This window comes from Ursus arctos, unplaced genomic scaffold, assembly GCF_023065955.2.
Source record: "Ursus arctos isolate Adak ecotype North America unplaced genomic scaffold, UrsArc2.0 scaffold_7, whole genome shotgun sequence".
Classification (NCBI taxonomy): Eukaryota; Metazoa; Chordata; class Mammalia; order Carnivora; family Ursidae; genus Ursus; species Ursus arctos.
The window spans coordinates 67,075,408-67,095,076 of record NW_026623089.1 but is presented as its reverse complement, the minus strand read 5'-3'; the positions used below and the strand labels follow the sequence as shown (position 1 = coordinate 67,095,076).

The window sequence follows — 19,669 nt, the reverse complement described above, 5'->3', positions numbered from 1 at the left end:
GGCACTGGGTTAAGCGACTGACTCGGTTTCTGGCTCAGGTCATCATCTCAGGGTTGTGAGATCGAGCCCCACATCGGGCTCTGCGATGAGCGTGGAGCCTGCTTAAGATTCTCTCTCTCTGGAGCACTTGGGCGGCTCAGTCAGTGAAGCGTCTGCCTTCGGCTCAGGTCGTGATCCTGGGGTCCTGGGATGGAGTCCTGGGTCGGGCTCCCTGCTCAGCGGGGAGCCTGCTGCCTCTGCCTGCCTCTCTGCCTACTTGTGCTCTGTCAAATAAATAAATAAAAATCTTTGAAAAAAAAAAATTCTCTCTCCCTCTCTGCCAACCCCCCCCCTAAAAAAACCCTGACCAACTCTTGGTTTTACCACCTAGCTCTTTCTCAACCCACCCTCTCTCCAGCCCTGCCACTGTCCTTCTTCCTCCCATTTATGTTGCCCCCAGAGAATCCATCAAAAACACTTCTCAAATGTTCTTGACTGGCTTACAAGCCTTTCCACTCCCCGTCCCCCCGGAGCACCGCCCCCACCTGAATCAACAGATGTGTGTTATCAGGGACCACACAAACCGAACATAAAGTGGACATGTCACCACCCTCAAAATTCCACCTAGCTACATCTGTCTGCAGTCCTTCTGCCATTTTACCCCTCACGTCTTACTCCGTTCATTCAGAATGGCTTCGTTCCCCCGGTAGAAAGTGCTGGTCTAGCTCCAACTCCTTTCCTGTGCTCCTGCGAGGCATCCATCCTTCCTTACCAGGCTACCCTGACTCACCTAGAAGATCCAACTCAAAGGCATCTCCAGGAAACACCCCCGACGCCCCAGCTGTGCTGATGGTCCTGAAGCCCTCCCAGCTCCCAGCAGAAACCAGTCAAGAGCACCTTCTGCGTTCACATTAATCTGCTCTTGTCTCACTACCGAACTAGGCTGTTAATAAAGCTTGAGGACAGGGACCAGCTTATTTACTTCTTTGCCACAGAACCTTGTACAGTTTTGGCTCAAAAACTGTTTAGCTCTACATAATTTGCTAAATTAAGAGAAAATGATCCTCTATGAAAGTATATAATCGCATAGATTCAACATAATACACATAAAGTCCTTTATCTACAAGTATTTATTAAATACTGTTTTTCAACTTCATACTTAAAACACCAAAACTTGTCAACACTCAACCAGATGAGCTAAAATGAAAAGGACTGATAAGAGTGTGAAGACAGATGGACAAACGAACTCTCCTACGTCGCTGGCAGAATTTACTGAAGCCAAACCTGCCCGTACCCTGTGCCCCAGCACTTCCAGTCCCAGGTACACACCCAACAGAAAGAGTAAGAATGTCCTTAGCAGCATTATTCATAACAGCCAGCCCCAGGCTGGGACTCATTCCCACATCTATTAATATCGGAACGGTTGGATAAACTCCGACATATTCAGACAGACACTACAGAGCAATGAAATAGAATGAACTTCTACGCGTGGCAATGAGGGTAGTGCTTTATGAAGTTCAAAGACAAGCTCAAGCAACCCGTGGTGATGAGACATAAACAGTGGTTACCTCTGGAGGTTGCGGCTGTGGGCCGGGAAGAGGCACCCGCACGGCCGCCCTCTGCGGGAGCCGCCGTCTTCCCTCCCTGACCCGGGTGACGGTCGCCCAGGAGAGCACGATGTCAAAGTTCACACTTAGGAGCTGGCCCCTCAGGTGTGTGCAGGTCATGTTGCAAAAAAAGTCAGAAAAAAAGAAAACCTGTGAACTAAACTCCTGGGGAAATGCCAACATGCTAGAGGTACAGCCATGAGAAAGCCATAAAGTGATAAAAGTATCTTTGTCTCTTTGCTGTAACATGGAAAGCAGTGTTTTTAAAGAGAATTATACTTTTTAAATGCACAAATGGTATTCCTTTTTATTATAATGGTTACGACTTTGGCTTAAGGTTCGTAATACCGTTTCCAGATGATGTTCCACTGTTCACATAAACCAGGCAACTCTGTGATGTTACTTAGCCAGTTACTTAAGCAGCTGACCCACTCATCTGGCTGCATTTTGAGAAAACCGCTCAACTCTGGCCTACAGGGTTGCAGGAGTAAAAGTCTAAAAATTTTATTTTACTATATTCCTTCTGTACTTTAACCTAAAACCTGCTGTCACCTTTTAGTGATGACAGAAATAAAATTCTTTAAAATGCAGAAAATGTATTTCCTGCCAAGATTAAAAAAAGAAACCAAAAACCAGAAACTTTGAGTACCCTAAACCAACTGATACGCTTTGTCCTCTAGATTGTAATTTTGGTCAACAAGTGTGATGTTCTGAATATTAACTTCAGTTCTAGGGCTGAGTTTTAATGTTAATAAAGAAATACTCAGTTTAACCAAATACCTGAGAGGATTCCTCACTGAATATTTCTGCATTTTAAGAAATACTCAGTTTAACCAAATACCTGAGAGGATTCCTCACTGAATATTTTGAGGAAAGTATATAAGTAAAAAGATTAACAGATTTAAATACCTTTAAGAGCAAGAAAGAACAAAAGCACCTAAAAATTATACATGTACACATGCAGAATAAACTCTGGGCTATAGGATACACAAGGCAAGAATGAAAATACAGCACCTTTCAACACAGACTGTTTTCCGCTACGATCTCATATAACGTAAGCAGATCATAAGCTACAAATCTTAGTAGTCACCAGAAGTTCCTGAGTGGCTGACACTACATTAGTGAGGTAATACAGGTGGCGTGTGACACCCATTTGTTTTCCAAGACTTTTTCAACTTTTGACTTTGATGCCATCACCTTGAAGACACCAGTCCAAGTGCTCATTAATCTGAGATTCCAAAACTTCATTCTGACACACAGGACAGTCAACCATTCTGTGCAGGCTGGCTGAGCTGCTGGGATTCGGAGTCGCAGCTGTAGGATGCGAACTCCACTTTGGATCATTTCCACCACTTTGTACTTGCTCGCTCTTGATAAAAAAATGGTCAAAAATAGTCTTGTCTTCTAGCCTGGGTCGTTTACTTGGGGATTTCTCTTCAGGCCCACTCACATCCAGGGGTGCAGTCACAGATGCTGATTCCGGTGCTTTGAAAGAATTTCTCAGGGATATCTTCGAAGAGGTGACCCTTCTTTGAGAACCAGAAGAGATGGAGTTTTTAGTGATGTCACCAAGTGTTACGCCTTTCGTTGGAGATGCAGTCACACTTCGGAAGGCCTTCTGGTTGGCAGCTGAGACTCTAGGAAAATAGTTGCTTAAGACATTTTGGCGACTGGTAGTAAGAACAGGGGACGCTAGAGGAGTTTTTTTACTTGAACCATTCTGTTCAAATTTCGCCTCAGTTTTAGAATTAGGTCTGAGAGCTTTTGCTGAATGGTCTTGACTGAAAAGATCTTGGGTTTTATTAATAGCATATGGAGTGACAAACTTCCCAGATGAAGGCGAACTGCTCGTTTCTCCCAGAACATATCCTTTCCCACTGAAAGGGATTAACAGTTGGGTCTCGCCTCTGTTGGGTTTATCTGCAAAAGAAGCAAAGGTTTTCTTGACTCGAAATTAAGATGGCAACAAATGTTAAGCTAATGACCTATTAATGGGAGAAGGACGATATGCAGCGGTCAGAGGGCTCTGGGATGGAGAGAACACAAAGGATAAAAAACACCTTCTCCTATTCAGAGAAGACGTTCTATCACCCAAACACTACTAGCAAAGGAACTTTTACCTTGAATATCACTTAGCATTCATTTTCAGAGGGAAAAGTCTCCTCCCACATTCTTACCTTCCCTCCTACTCACACAGAATGAGGATATCTACTCTCTCCACATAAATTCTTCTCTAGCTCCTCCACTCACTTAACATTTTGGATTCAGGAAGAGTAGCTTATTCTGTTTCTGGGTCCAACCAACAACTTCCCAAGGGAAGAAGCATTAACTCTATAGTGACCTGGTTCCCTCTTCAAAAGGCAGTTACTCTGAACTTCATAGGAAAGGGATAAATCTTCAAGATGAAGTACCAGCACATACATGTCATATCCTTTTCCCATTCTTCTCCCAATAAAAATACATACATCAACAGCACAAGTCACTCAGCTAGAATCCACCTGATAGGAAGAGGTGGAGTTAGGACTGATTCCGGGCATTGTTACTTGAATTACTGTTTTTATTCTGACAATCACTTTGCCTTCTGCTTCCCAATGACTCATCGAGTCAAGACAGGGAAAGGTACTTTACCCTCCAATATTATCCGTGGAAACTATTCCTACTGTAACTAACATCTACATCGAGCAGAGTCCACTCTTCTACTGTCACTTCATAAACAGCGGGATTTCTTTTCCCTAAGTCCACACTTACAAACGTCTACACGAGAAAGAATCCTTAAGCCCATCCTAACAGCAGTTCTCCAGAGCACGGCACTGGCTTTACTGGGTTAGCCGAGGTCCCAGCAAAGAGGGAAGAACAGACAGCAAGTTACCTTTATTTTCTGTGGCTATTGGCGGCTTCCCTAGTTTTGTCTTTCCTTTGCCCTTTCTGGAGTAATTCTCTGGCTCCTTGATTTTGATGTAAGTGCCACCGCAGGTCTTCTGGTGCTCGGCCCACCAGTAGTCGTGAGCAGAGGGCGCCCGGTTGGTGGCGCGTTTGACGTAGCCGTAGTAGGGCTTCCGGTCCTGGCACGGGCCGTTGCAGCGCCACCAGTGCCGCCGGTACTCATCCACCTCGTCGTGGAAAGTGTGGTACACCTGGGCGAGAGAGAGCGTTCAGCGTTAAGGAGGCAGGCTAACAAGTTTAAGAAAATAGGTAAGCGGCCTTTCGTTGTGCAAACTTTCCAGTTTCTGAGAGCTTCCTGCAGTGACACTTTGGGGAAGACAGCGACTAGACTTAGCTTCTGTGCAAAAGTTCATTTTAATGGGCTAGTGGCAGCTAATACTTCATGAACTGTGTAAAGACAGAAAAATGGGAGATTAGAAGACAAAAAAAATTTTTTTTAACCCACAAAAGCCCCTATCAATGCTAAAAGTTCTAGAAATCAAATTTTAAAATAATCAAAAATTAGGATAAAGACACAATTTTATATAATACCATAATAAATAAGAATTGTTCCCACTGCTCAACTGATGTTCTCCCCTACAAGTAACACTACCAAAGGGTTCTGGACTATTTCCTATAAATGCTCCACCCCACCTACACCCGCATCGTGCCTGCCGCAGCCATGACTACAGCCACTCCACGTTCTTGAAGCTCTTTGCTCGGGTCTTTGTAATGAGCCTTTTGGGGCATCATTTTCTCTGCTTAGGCCAAAAAGCTCCCCAGATTTCAAATGTTTTCATCTTTGTGTCCCTAGTGGCTACTACAGGCTCTGGCATGGTGAAGGGACTCAGTCAGTGAGAATTTGCTGCCTGGCGAAATGAAAAGCTTCATTCGTTGGTGCAAAGAAAATTCTCTGCAAATGTGCTTCTCAGTCCTTACGCAGGATCCTGTAGTTTCAGCCTCTAGAAGGAACCTTACTTACAGAGGAGAGCGGTCTAACTGAAAGGAAAGTTAGCCCTCCCAGCTTGGTGGCCCTGAGGACAGCAGGGCACCACTGAAAACTGATAATCCTAAATCACCCCGTGTACCTTTTCCTTCTGTCTTCTCGGGGGAACATTACTACTGTACAAGATTAGGAGCATTCATAGATGAGATTTTTTTTAACAAAGACATTTAACTTTCTAATAAACTCTCTGAGGGAAAGAACGCGAAGCCTTCTGTAACTCTACAGCTAAGTGCTACACTGGCTCTCCCTCCTAAACAACACACTTCTCTGACTTGGCAAGCACACCAGTAGTGCACATTCTGTTCGGTGCACAAGACGCCGGAGGGCAGGGGTCTGGGGACAGAGGGGCACGGAACACCCACCTTCTCCCTTATGTTGAGAATTCTTCACTTAATTCACTGGCCAAACAGCCAGGGCATTGGCTCTGTTTTGCTTCCAAGTCCTGTAACTCCTACAGCCTGGGAATGTGACTTCTTTAACGATGTCGTCACTAAAATAAAACTGTGCAACTGGATGCCCTGTGGAGTTTGTTATAACAGGATGTAACCTATAAAAGCAAGGGGTGTCCACTCGATAAAAACCTCTCCTAAATGAAAACACACAGACGTGCAAGATAAAAGAATATATCCTCTTCCAACTGAACAATAGGAATTATACCAGGACTTTGCTTAAAGGGAAAACGCTAATGAGGAAACTAAAAGCCTTTTGTACCAGCTACAGTTCTTTTGCTAGTCGGGACTTCATGTGACTTTTTAAATGCAAGCCGTTTTTTAATGGCTTTCTTGATGTTGAAGTAACTCTATTCGATAATTAAATAAGCTCTCTAGAAAATTAAAGCCAACAGCTAGAAAAAAATATACAGAAGGTGAGCACTTTCTACCTTCCATCACACTGGCCTTTACTGCCTTTCAAAGGCAGGAAATAATCTTGCGGGAACGAATATTCTATTTGGTTCCGTCCGATGCAATACTCACTAAGCCCTCATGGCGGCGCTGCATCACACATCTTATACAGAGGTGTACAAAGCTAAGTAAGAGCCGCCCTGTGTTCAGAGGTCCGAAAGTAGAATAAAATATTGTAAAAGGTCAAAGCACTGCTAAGGATACTCAAAGGACGGAGCAGTCCTGGCCCGCCACAAAGACGAAGGGCATGTGACACAGCACAGAGGAAGTGGTGCATGTGAGGGAGAGGATGTGTGAGGAGTGGCACAGGGGCTGGAAAGTTCCCTCAGAACCAAGACAAGCAGGGGGCTGCGGGAGGCAAGAAAAAAGAACAGTATGGTCACCTGATAAAATGAATCAGTAATAATAAAAACATCTAGGATTTAACTTGTACTCAAACCGGGCTACAATGTTTTGTGCGTATTTTCTCCTTTAATCCTCAAGGACCCGCAGGTAAGTATCCTTACTGCCCTCATTTCCGCCTCCTATGTGGAGGCCCCACTGTTCGCCATCCCGTGACCCCAGGCTCTGCTTCCTACAGCATCACACAGAAATATGAAGCAAGGAAGACCCCTGGTGATGCGAACGACACATGAAATGGCAGCAGATACAGGAACAATCAAAACCAGAGACTATCACAAGGAAACGAGGCTAAGGGACAGGAGTAATGACGCAGAGGTGGTGCAGGCCTGCAGCCACCATGCATACAGCGTTGCCCAAGCTGTGCTCAGAGGCCCCGGGGGGGCCGCGGTCAGCTTCTCTCCACTTGTTTTACCACTTACTGTGGAAAAGCCTCAAGGACAGTATATGTTCCTACCCAGTTGTCTATTTTTAGTTAAATCCCCAAAATTACTGAATAACTACTAAAAATCATAAATGTTATACTTATTTAATATTTAATAAGCTAATTAATTAAATTAATACATGTTATATTTATTTCTTATTTAGTCATATACCGTTATATTGGCTCCAGTCAGGCGATTGATGCGATGCATATGTTTACAGAACTCTGGGCCGTGCCCCTCCCGGTCTTTATCATTATTAGTGACAAATAAATAGGCGTGTATCATTTCATGCAAGAGGGTCTGAAACAGAAAACAATCGAATTAATTTGTTAGGGTGCTTTGGAAAATAAAAATGCATTTTCTTACTTTACCTAGGGTCTTAACTTTGTTTGGGTCACAGGCTCCTTTCAGAAACTAATAAAGTCATGAACTGTCTTTCTAGAAAAATTACATACGCACACATTCACAAAGCTTTGCATGTATTCTCCGAAGCTCTGCAGATCCCGGGGTAAGAACTCCGTATTCCAAGAAAGCCTTTTTAACTCATCAAACCCAAAAGGAAAGATCAATGAACTCAACTACATAAAAACTTTAAAATTCTGTGTGGGGGAGAAAACACAGTGACTGAAAAGACAAATTCAGAACGATGGATGTGCAATGCATCTCCCAGGCTACTAATTCTTAAAATATAAAGAGCTACTAACGTCAACAGAAAATGACCAATAACCCAATTTTTAAGTGGGCAAAGGTCATAGATAGGTTCACAGAAATAGAAATATAAAGCTTCTGTCAATGCTAAAAGTTTTAGAAACCAAATTTTCAAATGATCGAAAACTAGGATAAACCATAAACATGAAAAAAATGTGCAACTTCATTTATAAAAACAAATACAAACTAATGCTACACCAGTAAGTCACTTCTGCTTGTCTAGATCAGGAAAACTCCTGAAGTTTGACACCATTAGTAAAGCTAAGGGAAAAAAACATTCCCATCGATCTCTGATGGGACTGCAAAATGGTACAAACCCCCACGGAGGAGAATTTGGTAACGTCTCACAAAACTGCAAATGCATTTATCCTCTGACCCAGCAATCCTGAGACTAATATGAAAGGTCACGTGTACCAGGCATTTTCGTTTTGGCACTGTTTCTCATGTTAAGACTGGAAGTGTTTGGCAATAGGGGCCTGGCTGAAGGAATTACAGAAAATCCACATCATGGAATTCTATAGACTTAAAAAAGAACGAAAAAGATCTCTATGAAATCATTTGGAGAAACCTACAGGGTATACTGTTTTAAGGAAAAAGGCAAAATACAGAAGAACGTACACAGTATTTTGTATAAGAAGTATGTTAGGTGATCAGGAGAGGGAATGAGAATGGACATAAATATTTGCAAAACAGGGGCGCCTGCGTGGCGCAGCTGGCAAAGCGTCTGACTCTTGGTTTCAGCTCAGGTCATGATCTCAGGGTTGTGGGATCGAGCCCCATATCCAGCTCCACACTCAGCGCAGACGCTGCCTGACATTCTGTCTCCCACATCCTCTCTCCCTCCCAGATAAATGCTCACTTTCTCTCTCAAATAAATAAATAAATCTTTAGAAAATATATTTTCAAAACAGAACAATGAAACAAAAAAGAAACTAATAACAACAGTATCCTATAGCAGTTGGGGAGTTCAGCATAGAGAGGGGTGGGGTAGGACGTTTCTATGTGTATAGCTTTCTATAGTTTTGGGATTTTTGAATCATGTAAAATTTCAAAACAAACAAACAATAAAACCTACTGCTCTAGGGAATAGCATATGATAAATCCTGTGACTGGCCCAAATTTCATCTGAATTTACATAAATCTTCTTTGAATTAAAACGGCCTACTGCTCATTTCCACACCAAGGATGCAGAAGTGTAGGTGCAAAATTCACAAACGTATTTAAGGCTGCTGTTTCATAATGTATCCTAAAGAAACAGGAATACATTTTTTTTAAAAAGTGAAAGTCATGGGGCGCCTGGGTGGCTCAGTCAGTGAAGCGTCTGCCTTCGGCTCAGGTCATGATCTCGGGGTCCTGGGATCGAGCCCTGCATCAGGCTCCCTGCTCAATGGGGAGTCTGCTTCTCCCTCCCACTCTCCCTCTCAAATAAATAAATAAAATCTTAAAAAACAGACAAACAAACAAACAATATTTCTTTTTTAAAAAAAAAGGGAAAGTCATAAAGGTCTTCAAAAGCAAACCTTGTTCATAACTTTTTTACAAAGAATTTCCATCAGAAGAACTAGATTGCCATTAATGAATTGTAGTCTTATCAAATTATGCTGAACAGAAAAATGGGTGACTCAAAAATTTTAACTTTCATTATGAAAACATCCCTTTTAAAATTATCAGCTCCACCTCTGAAAATGAACTTAATCTTTTCAAGTAAATGCCACTCTGTTGGGACTCAAAGGGGATTCTATATTTCAAATGTTTTCCAATATTCTAAAGTAATAATCAGTAACTATCTTACAAAGGAGAAATAAATTTAGGTTCCTAATTTTGGGTTCAATTTAAATACCTTGAAAATGGCACACGGCACCATACTGAACGACTTCTATTTTTATATACCTACCATCTTCCACATTAGGCTAGACTCAAGGCTCTACTCAACACGGTCCCAAAACACCTCTACTTCCCACCACTGTTCTCTATCTGGCCAAAAGCAACTACTTCTGGTCCTCAATATGCCCAAAGTTTCATGCCTCACTTTTGTTCACAGCATGCCCATTCCTTCTGCCAAGAGGAGTTTTCCTCTACCAGCTCTAGTGGGCAGAATCCAGTCTGTCCCGTAAGGCTCACCTCCATGTTTTAATTAGAAGTAACAATCATAAAGTGGTAGTAATGAGCCCGAATGGTACAGGGAATAGGACAAGAGCTTTAGAGCCAGGGAAACTGGAGCCTATCATGCACAACACCCTGGACAAGTTACAACACGCTCCTCATCCCCAAAATGGGGATATCCTGATCTGGCAAGGCTATACACACTAGATTAACTATTAACTAGATTAATGCTGGTTAATCTAGTCCAAAATCTGGCACACAGTATGTGCTCAATACATTAAGAATAAGTGGGAGGAGCGGTGATGTCAGTAGTCAAAAAATACACGAGCATGAAGCTTTTCTTCTTTGTCCTCAACCAGACAAAATCTTTTCCTTTTCTGAATCCTCTGCATAATAATTTAGGTCATACTCTATGTATAGACCAGAGTCACACTGTTCTTCCTTGGTCCTTCTTACCCCGATTTGATATTGTAACTTTCTGCCAACAGCAAATGCTCACTCGATAGCATTACCACACATTTCCCAATCTCTTCTTGCCCATTACCTTCAAAAAAAAATTGTGTGTGTTTAATCATTTACATAATATTCATTAAGCAACTACTGTTCTAACTAGGGCTCCTCATAAGGCTGATTTGTTCAAATTTTTTGTATGCCTACTTTTTTTTCCTGCTTAGTCACTGTGTTACCAAGAGAGTTGTGTTAACATCTGCAACTATGATTGTGAATTATTTCTCCTTTAGCTCCTAGTAATTTATGCTTCATGTAGTTTAAAGTTATATTATTACTTTCAGGATCAAACTATGTGTTTTTATTTAACAGATTATTTTATCATTCTAAAATGTTAACCTTTTTTTCTAGTAAAACTTCATCCCTTAAAATCTTCAGTCTGATACAACAGCTTTCTGTTATTGTTTGGATGAAATACTTTTTTCCAACCTTCTACATTTAGTGCATGTGTCTTTATCTTCAGCACATCTCTTTCCATATCTTTAACTAGTGCTTAGTCTATTTACATTTAATATAATTACTGATATTGCCTTTATGCCTTTTTTTTTTTCAGGGCTTTTTTCCTTTATTCCTCCTTTCTTTCTTTATTAACTATTTCTGTTGTACCATTTTAAACTTAGTAGCTTTACCTTTTTTTCTAATTGTGGTAAAAAGCACATAACATAAAATTGACCATTTTAACTATTTTTAAGTGTACAGTTCTGGAATGTGATGTATATTCACATTGTTCTGAAACCCATTACCTTTTATTATCCTTACAAACACCATCCTTCAGAGGGGAGGGGGGTGGGGGAATGGAATAGGCCGGTGATGGGTATTAAGGAGGGCACGTATTGCATGGTGCACTGGGTGTTATACACAAGTAATGAATCATGGAACTTTACATAAAAAACTAGGGATGTACTGTATGGTGACTAACATAATATAATAAAAAATATTACTAAAAAAACCACCATCTTTTGTTATTTCCAAGCATGTTTTAACATATTTCCCATCCAACCTCTACCACCCTATCCTCTTTCATGCATACGTTTCAAGTGACATAACTGGGGCAAGACCAGTCACACTGGGTGCATCTCGGGGAATTTCAAGCATCTTCTAAACTCAACTAACCATAATCTGGGAGCTCCTACTGCTCCATTTTGCTAGTGAAGCGTGCCCTCGCCCATGCTGGCTCGTTATACCAGCTCAGGTAGATATTCTGGGAGGGCGGCACCATGGTGGCTGAACAGAGAATCAAAATTTGTGTGCCTCAGTAGGAAGATACGGGTCCTAATTTTTTCTCTGCTGCTAAATATGTAACTTAAGCCAGGTACGTACCCTCTCTGAACCTTAACGTCCTCATTTATAAAAAGGAGGACAACACACATTGTACATAGACAGGGTTGTTGTGAAGGTCAAATTAGATAATACACTTGAAAGCCTTTAGTTGTGAAGAACCGTAAAAACAGAAAGTAATCATTATCATTCGCCCTGCGGTTAAAGTTTGCAAAACAGGTTGTTTTGTTTGTTTGTTTGTTTGTTTTGTTTACAGGTTAATTCACAGCAGTCTAAATCGGTAATAAGCATTTTTAAATTATTCAGCTAAGAATCAAGTTTATGCAAAGAATACCTCTACGAGATCCTTTCTTGGTCTCAACTTTAAAAGAGGTTCACTGAGACGGATGGAACACATTCCACCCCTCCCTTCATAGCTGCATATCCCAGCACACCTGGAAAACAACCACCACAAAAGCATTATTTACCTAATATACACAAAAGGGAAACAGAGATGAAGAGTAAATTCTTCACACTAGTGAACTTTGTTCTCTCTTTGTTAGGAGATACTTGCATTGCACCCCAGTGCAAGAGGTGTGTTAAGCATAACGCGCGTCCCTTGCCCTAGCCAGACTGCAGGAGCCCAAAGAGGACAATCCTGTTCTGCTGCTCCCGGTCTCCTCCCTACAAATTATGAGCAGTTTGGGTTAACAGCCAGATCTCCATTAGCCCATCTCCAAAACTGTCATAGAAGCCTTTATGAAGGAGATTTGATCTTTAAACATAGTTTTGTGTTAAACTTAATCTGTCTTACTTTAGGCTGTTTTGTTTTGTCAAAAACAAGCACCGCGGTATACAACCCCATCTTAAACTTGTTAACTCTGTTCATGTGCAGGAACAGGTTATTTCAAATCAGGATTTCTCAGCCTTAGTGTATATCCTGTTAGAGGCATCCCCGAAGATCCTTTGGGTCCAGAGATATGGAAACGTCAACCCCGTTCCCCTTCTAACACCTGAGCTCACTACTAAGTGGTGATATCTCAAGGAGCATAGAAGAGGACAACACACATCCTTGGGAGGCTTGGCTGCCTCCTCCGCATTCTTTCTTAGGGGCTGACTCTGGGTGCTTCTCCCTCCTGGGTCTGAAATGTGTTAATTCATTTTCAAGTGAGGGGAGATCCAAAGACATATCCTTTTCTCTCACTGTGTCCTTTACGAACTGTTACCGGGATGGGCCACACAGTTTAAAGTTGCTCGAGCGGGAGAGAGAGTAGGGAAGAGAGAGATACACCGAGAGGAGCTGGTGGGCCAAAACAAGACCCCTGCGTTTCACGGTCCCGGGGCCCATCGGGGCAGAGAAGGAAGAGAAGCCCAGGGCCCGGGGCTGCAGAGCAGCTGCCAGCCGCTCTCGTTTCCCCAGAGGGTTTCGGGACTCACAGAGTCATTCGCATGCTCCACTTCACCTCGACGGCCTCCAGCTGGCCCCAGAAGAACCGATCATTGAACTGCACGAACAGGGCCTGCAAATCCGGGGTTGGATCCACCAACTCCCAGGACGCGTCCACCAGCGACAGGGGCGCCTGGGCCCGGTCGCGTTCCGACCCCTGCAAGTCCCACTCCTCCTGAAGCCGTAGCGCCAACACCAGATCCTCATCCATCTCTGCCGGGATCCCAGGCGGCGCCCGCCGGCGTTAAGCTAGCTCCACGTCTCTGAAGCTCCGAGGGCCTGGTCGAGTTTCTAGGAGATACCGGCTCTCGGGCTGCTCTCGGGTCGGCCTGCCGGTATCGCGAGAACTCAGGAATAACTGGCTCTAGAACGAGAACTGAGTTTGCCCCAAACGCCGAAGCCGAGATTCTGGGGCTTAAAAAGGAGAACTAGGCATGACACCTCCCAGTGGGCTCAAAACGTGGGTTCCCGGGGCTTGGACTCGAGGAAGGTTTCAGGAAACTGGTTACCGCCTTTACACTTCGGGACTAACTTCAAACACCAGCGTCACGCTCAGCCCATGCGCAGTACCCACGTCAGTCTGCCTCGCCCTCTACTCTCTTCCGCAATAGCGCCTCCGGCGCATGAGCCCTAGACGGCGGGCGTTCCTACGCAGGCGCGGTGTCTGCGCCCGGCCCCTGCGCAGGCGCAGTGTCTGAAGCTCAGACCCCGGCGCAGGCGTACTCGTCTCTCTTCCATCCTGCTTCCTCAGCCCTGGAGCTCGGCGGGGCTTGGGTGGGTCTCGACAGCGGAGGTACCGGCGGCGGCGATAGTGACAGTGACTGCGTGAGACTCCGACGGAAATGGCGATGGCGATGTCGGACAGTGGGGCGACCCGCCTGCGGCGGCAGCTGGAGTCAGGAGGCTTTGAGGCGCGGCTGTACGTGAAGCAGCTCTCGCAGCAGTCGGACGGGGACCGGGACCTGCAGGAGCACCGGCAGCGCATCCAGGCGCTGGCGGAGGAGACGGCGCAGAACCTGAAACGCAACGTCTACCAGAACTACCGGCAGTTCATAGAGACGGCCCGCGAGATCTCCTACCTGGAGAGCGAGATGTATCAGCTCAGCCATCTGCTGACCGAGCAGAAGAGCAGCCTGGAGAGCATCCCGCTTACCCTTCTGCCGGCTGCCGCCGCCGCTGGGGCTGCCGCGGCCTCCGGAGGGGAGGAAGGGGGAGGTGGCGCGGGGAGCAGAGACCACCTGCGGGGCCAGGCCGGCTTTTTTCCCACTCCCGGGGGCGCCTCCCGCGACAGTTCGGGTCCGGGCGAGGAAGGGAAGCAGCGCACTCTTACCACCCTGCTTGAGAAGGTGGAAGGCTGCAGGCACCTGCTGGAGACTCCGGGGCAGTACCTGGTGTACAACGGGGACCTGGTGGAATACGAGGCTGACCACATGGCCCAACTGCAGCGGGTGCACGGCTTTCTCATGAACGACTGTTTGCTGGTGGCCACCTGGCTGCCACAGCGGCGGGGGATGTATCGCTACAACGCCCTCTATCCCCTGGATGGTTTGGCCGTGGTCAATGTCAAGGACAACCCACCCATGAAGGACATGTTCAAGCTGCTAATGTTTCCCGAGAGCCGTATTTTTCAGGCGGAAAATGCTAAAATCAAACGAGAATGGCTGGAAGTGCTGGAGGAAACCAAGAGGGCCCTCAGTGAAAAAAGACGAAGGGAGCAGGAGGAGGCAGCGGCCCCTCGAGGACCACCCCAGGTGACTTCTAAGGCCAGTAACCCATTTGAGGATGAAGAAGACGACGAACCAGCTATTCCTGAGGTAGAAGAGGAGAAGGTGGATCTCTCAATGGAATGGATCCAGGAGTTGCCTGAAGACTTGGATGTCTGTATTGCCCAGAGGGACTTTGAAGGAGCCGTTGACCTGCTGGATAAATTGAACCATTACCTGGAGGATAAGCCCAGTCCACCTCCTGTAAAAGAACTAAGGGCTAAAGTGGATGAGCGTGTCCGGCAGCTCACCGAGGTGCTAGTGTTCGAACTCTCCCCAGATCGTTCCCTGAGAGGTGGTCCCAAGGCTACCCGAAGGGCAGTTTCTCAACTAATCCGGCTTGGCCAGTGCACAAAGGCTTGTGAGCTGTTCTTGAGAAACAGGGCAGCCGCTGTGCACACTGCCATACGCCAGCTTCGCATCGAAGGTGCCACCTTACTCTACATTCATAAGCTGTGCCATGTCTTCTTTACCAGCCTTCTTGAGACTGCACGGGAATTTGAGACAGATTTTGCAGGCACTGACAGTGGCTGCTACTCTGCCTTTGTGGTCTGGGCGAGATCAGCCATGGGCATGTTTGTGGATGCTTTTAGCAAGCAGGTGTTTGATAGTAAGGAGAGCCTCTCTACCGCGGCGGAGTGTGTGAAAGTGGCAAAGGAGCACTGTCAGCAACTGGGTGACATCGGACTCGACCTCACCTTCATCATCCATGCCCTTCTGGTGAAAGACATCCAAGGGGCCTTGCACAGTTACAAAGAAATCATCATCGAAGCCACTAAACATCGCAACTCTGAGGAGATGTGGAGGAGGATGAACTTGATGACCCCAGAGGCCCTGGGCAAGCTCAAAGAGGAGATGAAGAGTTGTGGGGTCCGAAACTTTGAGCAGTACACGGGGGATGACTGCTGGGTGAACCTGAGTTACACCGTGGTTGCCTTCACCAAACAGACCATGGGCTTCTTGGAAGAAGCCCTGAAGCTGTATTTCCCGGAGCTGCACATGGTGCTTCTGGAGAGCCTGGTGGAGATCATTTTGGTTGCGGTGCAGCATGTGGATTACAGCCTTCGGTGTGAGCAGGATCCAGAGAAAAAGGCTTTTATCAGACAGAATGCATCCTTTCTGTATGAGACCGTCCTCCCTGTGGTGGAGAAAAGGTTTGAAGAAGGTGTGGGGAAACCCGCCAAGCAACTCCAGGACCTGAGGAATGCATCTAGACTTATTCGTGTGAACCCCGAAAGTACGACGTCAGTGGTCTGATGCCCGCGGCTCTGTGTCTATGTATGCATATATATTGCTTATATATTATTTATATTTATATTAAGTTGCATTAGCATATTCTTTATAGTCTTAAGCACGGCTTAAAAATAAAAGACGCCCTCTTAAATAGAAATGCAGAATCAAAAGGGAAAAAGTTAAAAGTAAGCCCAAATAACAGAACATTGGAATTATTAAAATATACACTTTCCTTTTAAATTATGCTAACTCTCCAATGAATATATTGTCACACTACAGCATTTCAGTGTATCCTTTTGGGTCAAAACACACTTTCTTCCAGTCTGTATTATGTAGCACAGAGTATCTATAAATATGTGGAGTGTAAGTATGTCGTGAGGTTTCCCAGTTCACTAAAACGTTAGGTCTCTTAAATAAGAGTACAGTACCATACAAAACCCCCTGCTTCATACACTTCCCCACCTTAAAACGTGATCAAACAAATTTCAGGAAAAGAAAGGAATTGAGAACATTGGTTTTAGGGTAAATTTTGGTCAAAAGAATTCCTTCTTGAAAGTGGCTAGTTTGTGGACTCAAATGCTTGGATCCTTCAAGAATACAAGGGGAAGCTTTCATAAAAACAGCTCAGCAAACGTTGCCAGTGTCATCTGAGTGGCTAATTATGTCCACCTGCTAATTAGCAGCTTTCTAATACTTGAACCTTAAGGACTATGGTAAATTTTCGTTCAACACATTCCTGAACTGTGTGAATTTCCAGCCGTAGCTTTTGTCCTTATCATCCTAAAAAAAATTAAAATGATTAAAAGAAAACCACCAGAACAGGACAGACAGGAACCTGGTAGCCACCAATGATTTTTTTAGCTGCCTTCCCCTACTTTCCCAGTAAATTATATAGTGGCTCAGACTAATGCAAATGGGAGAAAAGTTTTTATTGAAATATTTATTTAGACTTCAGGGTCTAGGCGGATGGGAAATTAGAAAAAAATCATATGTAAACCCTACAGTGTTCTCCAGTCTAACTGCTTTGAGCAGAGATTTGGTTTTGTTTTTTTTTGTATCCAAGTGGACAACAAAAAAGGTGAGACAATGTGCCCAAAGCCAGGGAGGAAAAGCACTCTTGTTGACTCCTGCTAAAATGCTACATACTGCCTGTTTCTCGTTTTTTGTGTGTTTTCCTTTTTCTTTAAATATAATGCTTATTTCAGATTGTTTAGTAAATCAAAAATAGCTAAAGAAATTGGAGGTTCCCAAGATTTCTGAACTACTGCTTCTCTTGTACATTGATTATGTAAGAGTCCCCATACTTTGAGAGAAATTGTGCTAAGATCCATTTTTTCCTCTAGCTTCCAGTTGTGATTCTTGTCCAAAAGTGCCGTTTCTGATGCCAAGGACTTCCAAATGTTATGTCTTTTATCTGAATTAAAATAGTGGTATTAAGACTGGAAATTATGTAAAACCTAAAATAGCTTCCAAGAGTGGCTTAGGGTTTGCAAAGCTCCTTGACTCGGTTACTCACTGCCAGAGGAGTCCTTTTATTTATTTTTAGCGATGCATTTTAAAGGTTGAAAATTATCAAAGTTACAGATTTTCTTTGATTACTTTTTTCACATAAATTTAGGATTTTCTAGATAATAACCATAACTGGATATCTCAGCTGAGCAAAAACAGCTATAATTTGCCTTTTTTAAGATCACTGGAAACTTGAATTTGATAACAATGTTATGATTATTTTGTGCAGCTTACAGTTTCTAAAATTATATTGTATAAAACGTGTAAATATCTGATGCTGGGTCCATGAAATGATACTTCTGAAATCAAAACTTAAGGCATGAAGTTGTAAAAACTTGAATGTGTATACTCAGATATTTAAATGGTTGCTTCTTAATGGAACTGTCTGCTTTTTAAAACTGAAGTACAGAATTTTCTTTGGGTAAAATTTGTGTGTTCCTTAATCAAAGTTGTAGCTGAAGGAAGTCGGCCCGTGGTGATTCAATTAGTGTGGGGAGTTGATCAAAGACCACCAGTGTCATAATGTATCTTTGCGCCAAGACAGAGCCATTGTGTACCATTCCTCAAAGTGGAGTCAGAGCTCTTCCCTCTAATTCTTGTCTCGTTAGACTCCAAAACAAGTCCTAAAAATCGAATGCAGTTTAGAGATTGTCCAAAAATATAGCACATACTGTAATATACCCCTATAGAGTTCATTGCCTTTTCTTGTCTGCTTCAAATGTAACACTGTCACTTGAGCTCGGAATCACAGATGTGATTGGATTAATTATTGCTGAAAAAAGACACCCTGTGGAATTAAGTCTCTTTTTGATTAAAGCCTCATTTCACTTAAAGTGCTGAACACTTGTTTAAAATATTACCTATAGTTAAGTTATTGGCACTTGTATTTTGCAACTTGCTTACCTAAGGATTGGGAGTTTGGGACTTGACATGGGGTATAAAATCAGTATATGTACATTTTGCTTATTGATATGCTGTGATATGAGGGAATCTGAAATGTTTATCAAAATAAAGCTTAAAATTTTTCTTACACTGGATAAAATTGGTATTACAATGTTCTTTAATTAGGGTTCAATATTCTTATGTTCTCGTTTCAGAAATGCTTGGTTTTTTAAAAAGATTTTCATTATTTGACAGCTCACACAAGCAGGGGGAGCTGCAGGGAGAGGGAGAAACAGCCTCCCTGCTGAGTAGGAAACCTGATGTGGGGCTCGATCCCAGGACCCTGGGATCATGACCTGAGCTGAAGGCAGACACTTAACCAACTGAGCCACCTGAGTGGCCCTGAAATATTGTTTTAAGACCCTAGGTTGGTTTGGTTTTGTTTTGTCTTTCTCTATGGGGATGACAGGTAGGAAGCTGTTAGCTAGTTTAAATAGATGTGCTGCTTACTATCAGAATTGTGATTAAATCAGATCTCAGTTTTTTTCGGACTCCCTTGAATGGAAAATTTCAGATATCCAGAATGAATTTGCTCTAAAAAGCCGATTTTGTACCATCTGCACATCCCTAAATAAAGAAAATACAATGGAGGCTATTTGACCTAGGAACTAGGAGCATAAACAACAAGGGTCTGTTTTTTAATACATATAGATCCTGAGGGGACTTTCACATATCGTTGATTTAAAACTATTTATTGAAAAATAAAAGCATTGAATGCTATGCCTTACATTGACTGTAATGTGGGGTGGGGAAGGACAAAATGAATTTGAGCATGCTTTCTCTAAAATTCTTCAGAATTAAAACAAATAGGGAATAAAAATTGGAAAAACTAGATTAGAGAGTGTATTAAATACGCGGTAGTGTGTTGCAAATTAAATTAATTGAATGCAGTGTGTTGTAAAAAAAAAAAAAACAAACCAACCCTATGCGTTGTCATTTTCATACTCAGTATTTTATGGG

The 19,669-nt window shown here is 43.5% G+C and overlaps 2 protein-coding genes across 2 annotated transcripts; one reads left to right on the top strand and one right to left on the bottom strand.

Annotated features, from left to right (window-relative positions):
* Positions 1 to 1,094: 1,094 nt before the first annotated feature.
* On the bottom strand, positions 1,095 to 14,043 carry SPRTN (SprT-like N-terminal domain). Its single transcript, XM_057308388.1, has 5 exons — positions 13,253 to 14,043; positions 12,171 to 12,270; positions 7,412 to 7,540; positions 4,456 to 4,720; positions 1,095 to 3,506 (listed from the first exon to the last, which is right to left on the bottom strand). The coding sequence occupies exons 1-5, from the start codon at positions 13,471 to 13,473 to the stop codon at positions 2,758 to 2,760; spliced, it is 1,464 nt and encodes a 487-aa protein (XP_057164371.1). The 5' UTR covers positions 13,474 to 14,043; the 3' UTR covers positions 1,095 to 2,757.
* Positions 14,044 to 14,104: 61 nt separating this feature from the next.
* EXOC8 (exocyst complex component 8) lies at positions 14,105 to 18,809 on the top strand. Its single transcript, XM_057308387.1, has one exon. The coding sequence runs from the start codon at positions 14,105 to 14,107 to the stop codon at positions 16,280 to 16,282; it is 2,178 nt and encodes a 725-aa protein (XP_057164370.1). The 3' UTR covers positions 16,283 to 18,809.
* The last annotated feature ends 860 nt before the right edge of the window (positions 18,810 to 19,669 follow it).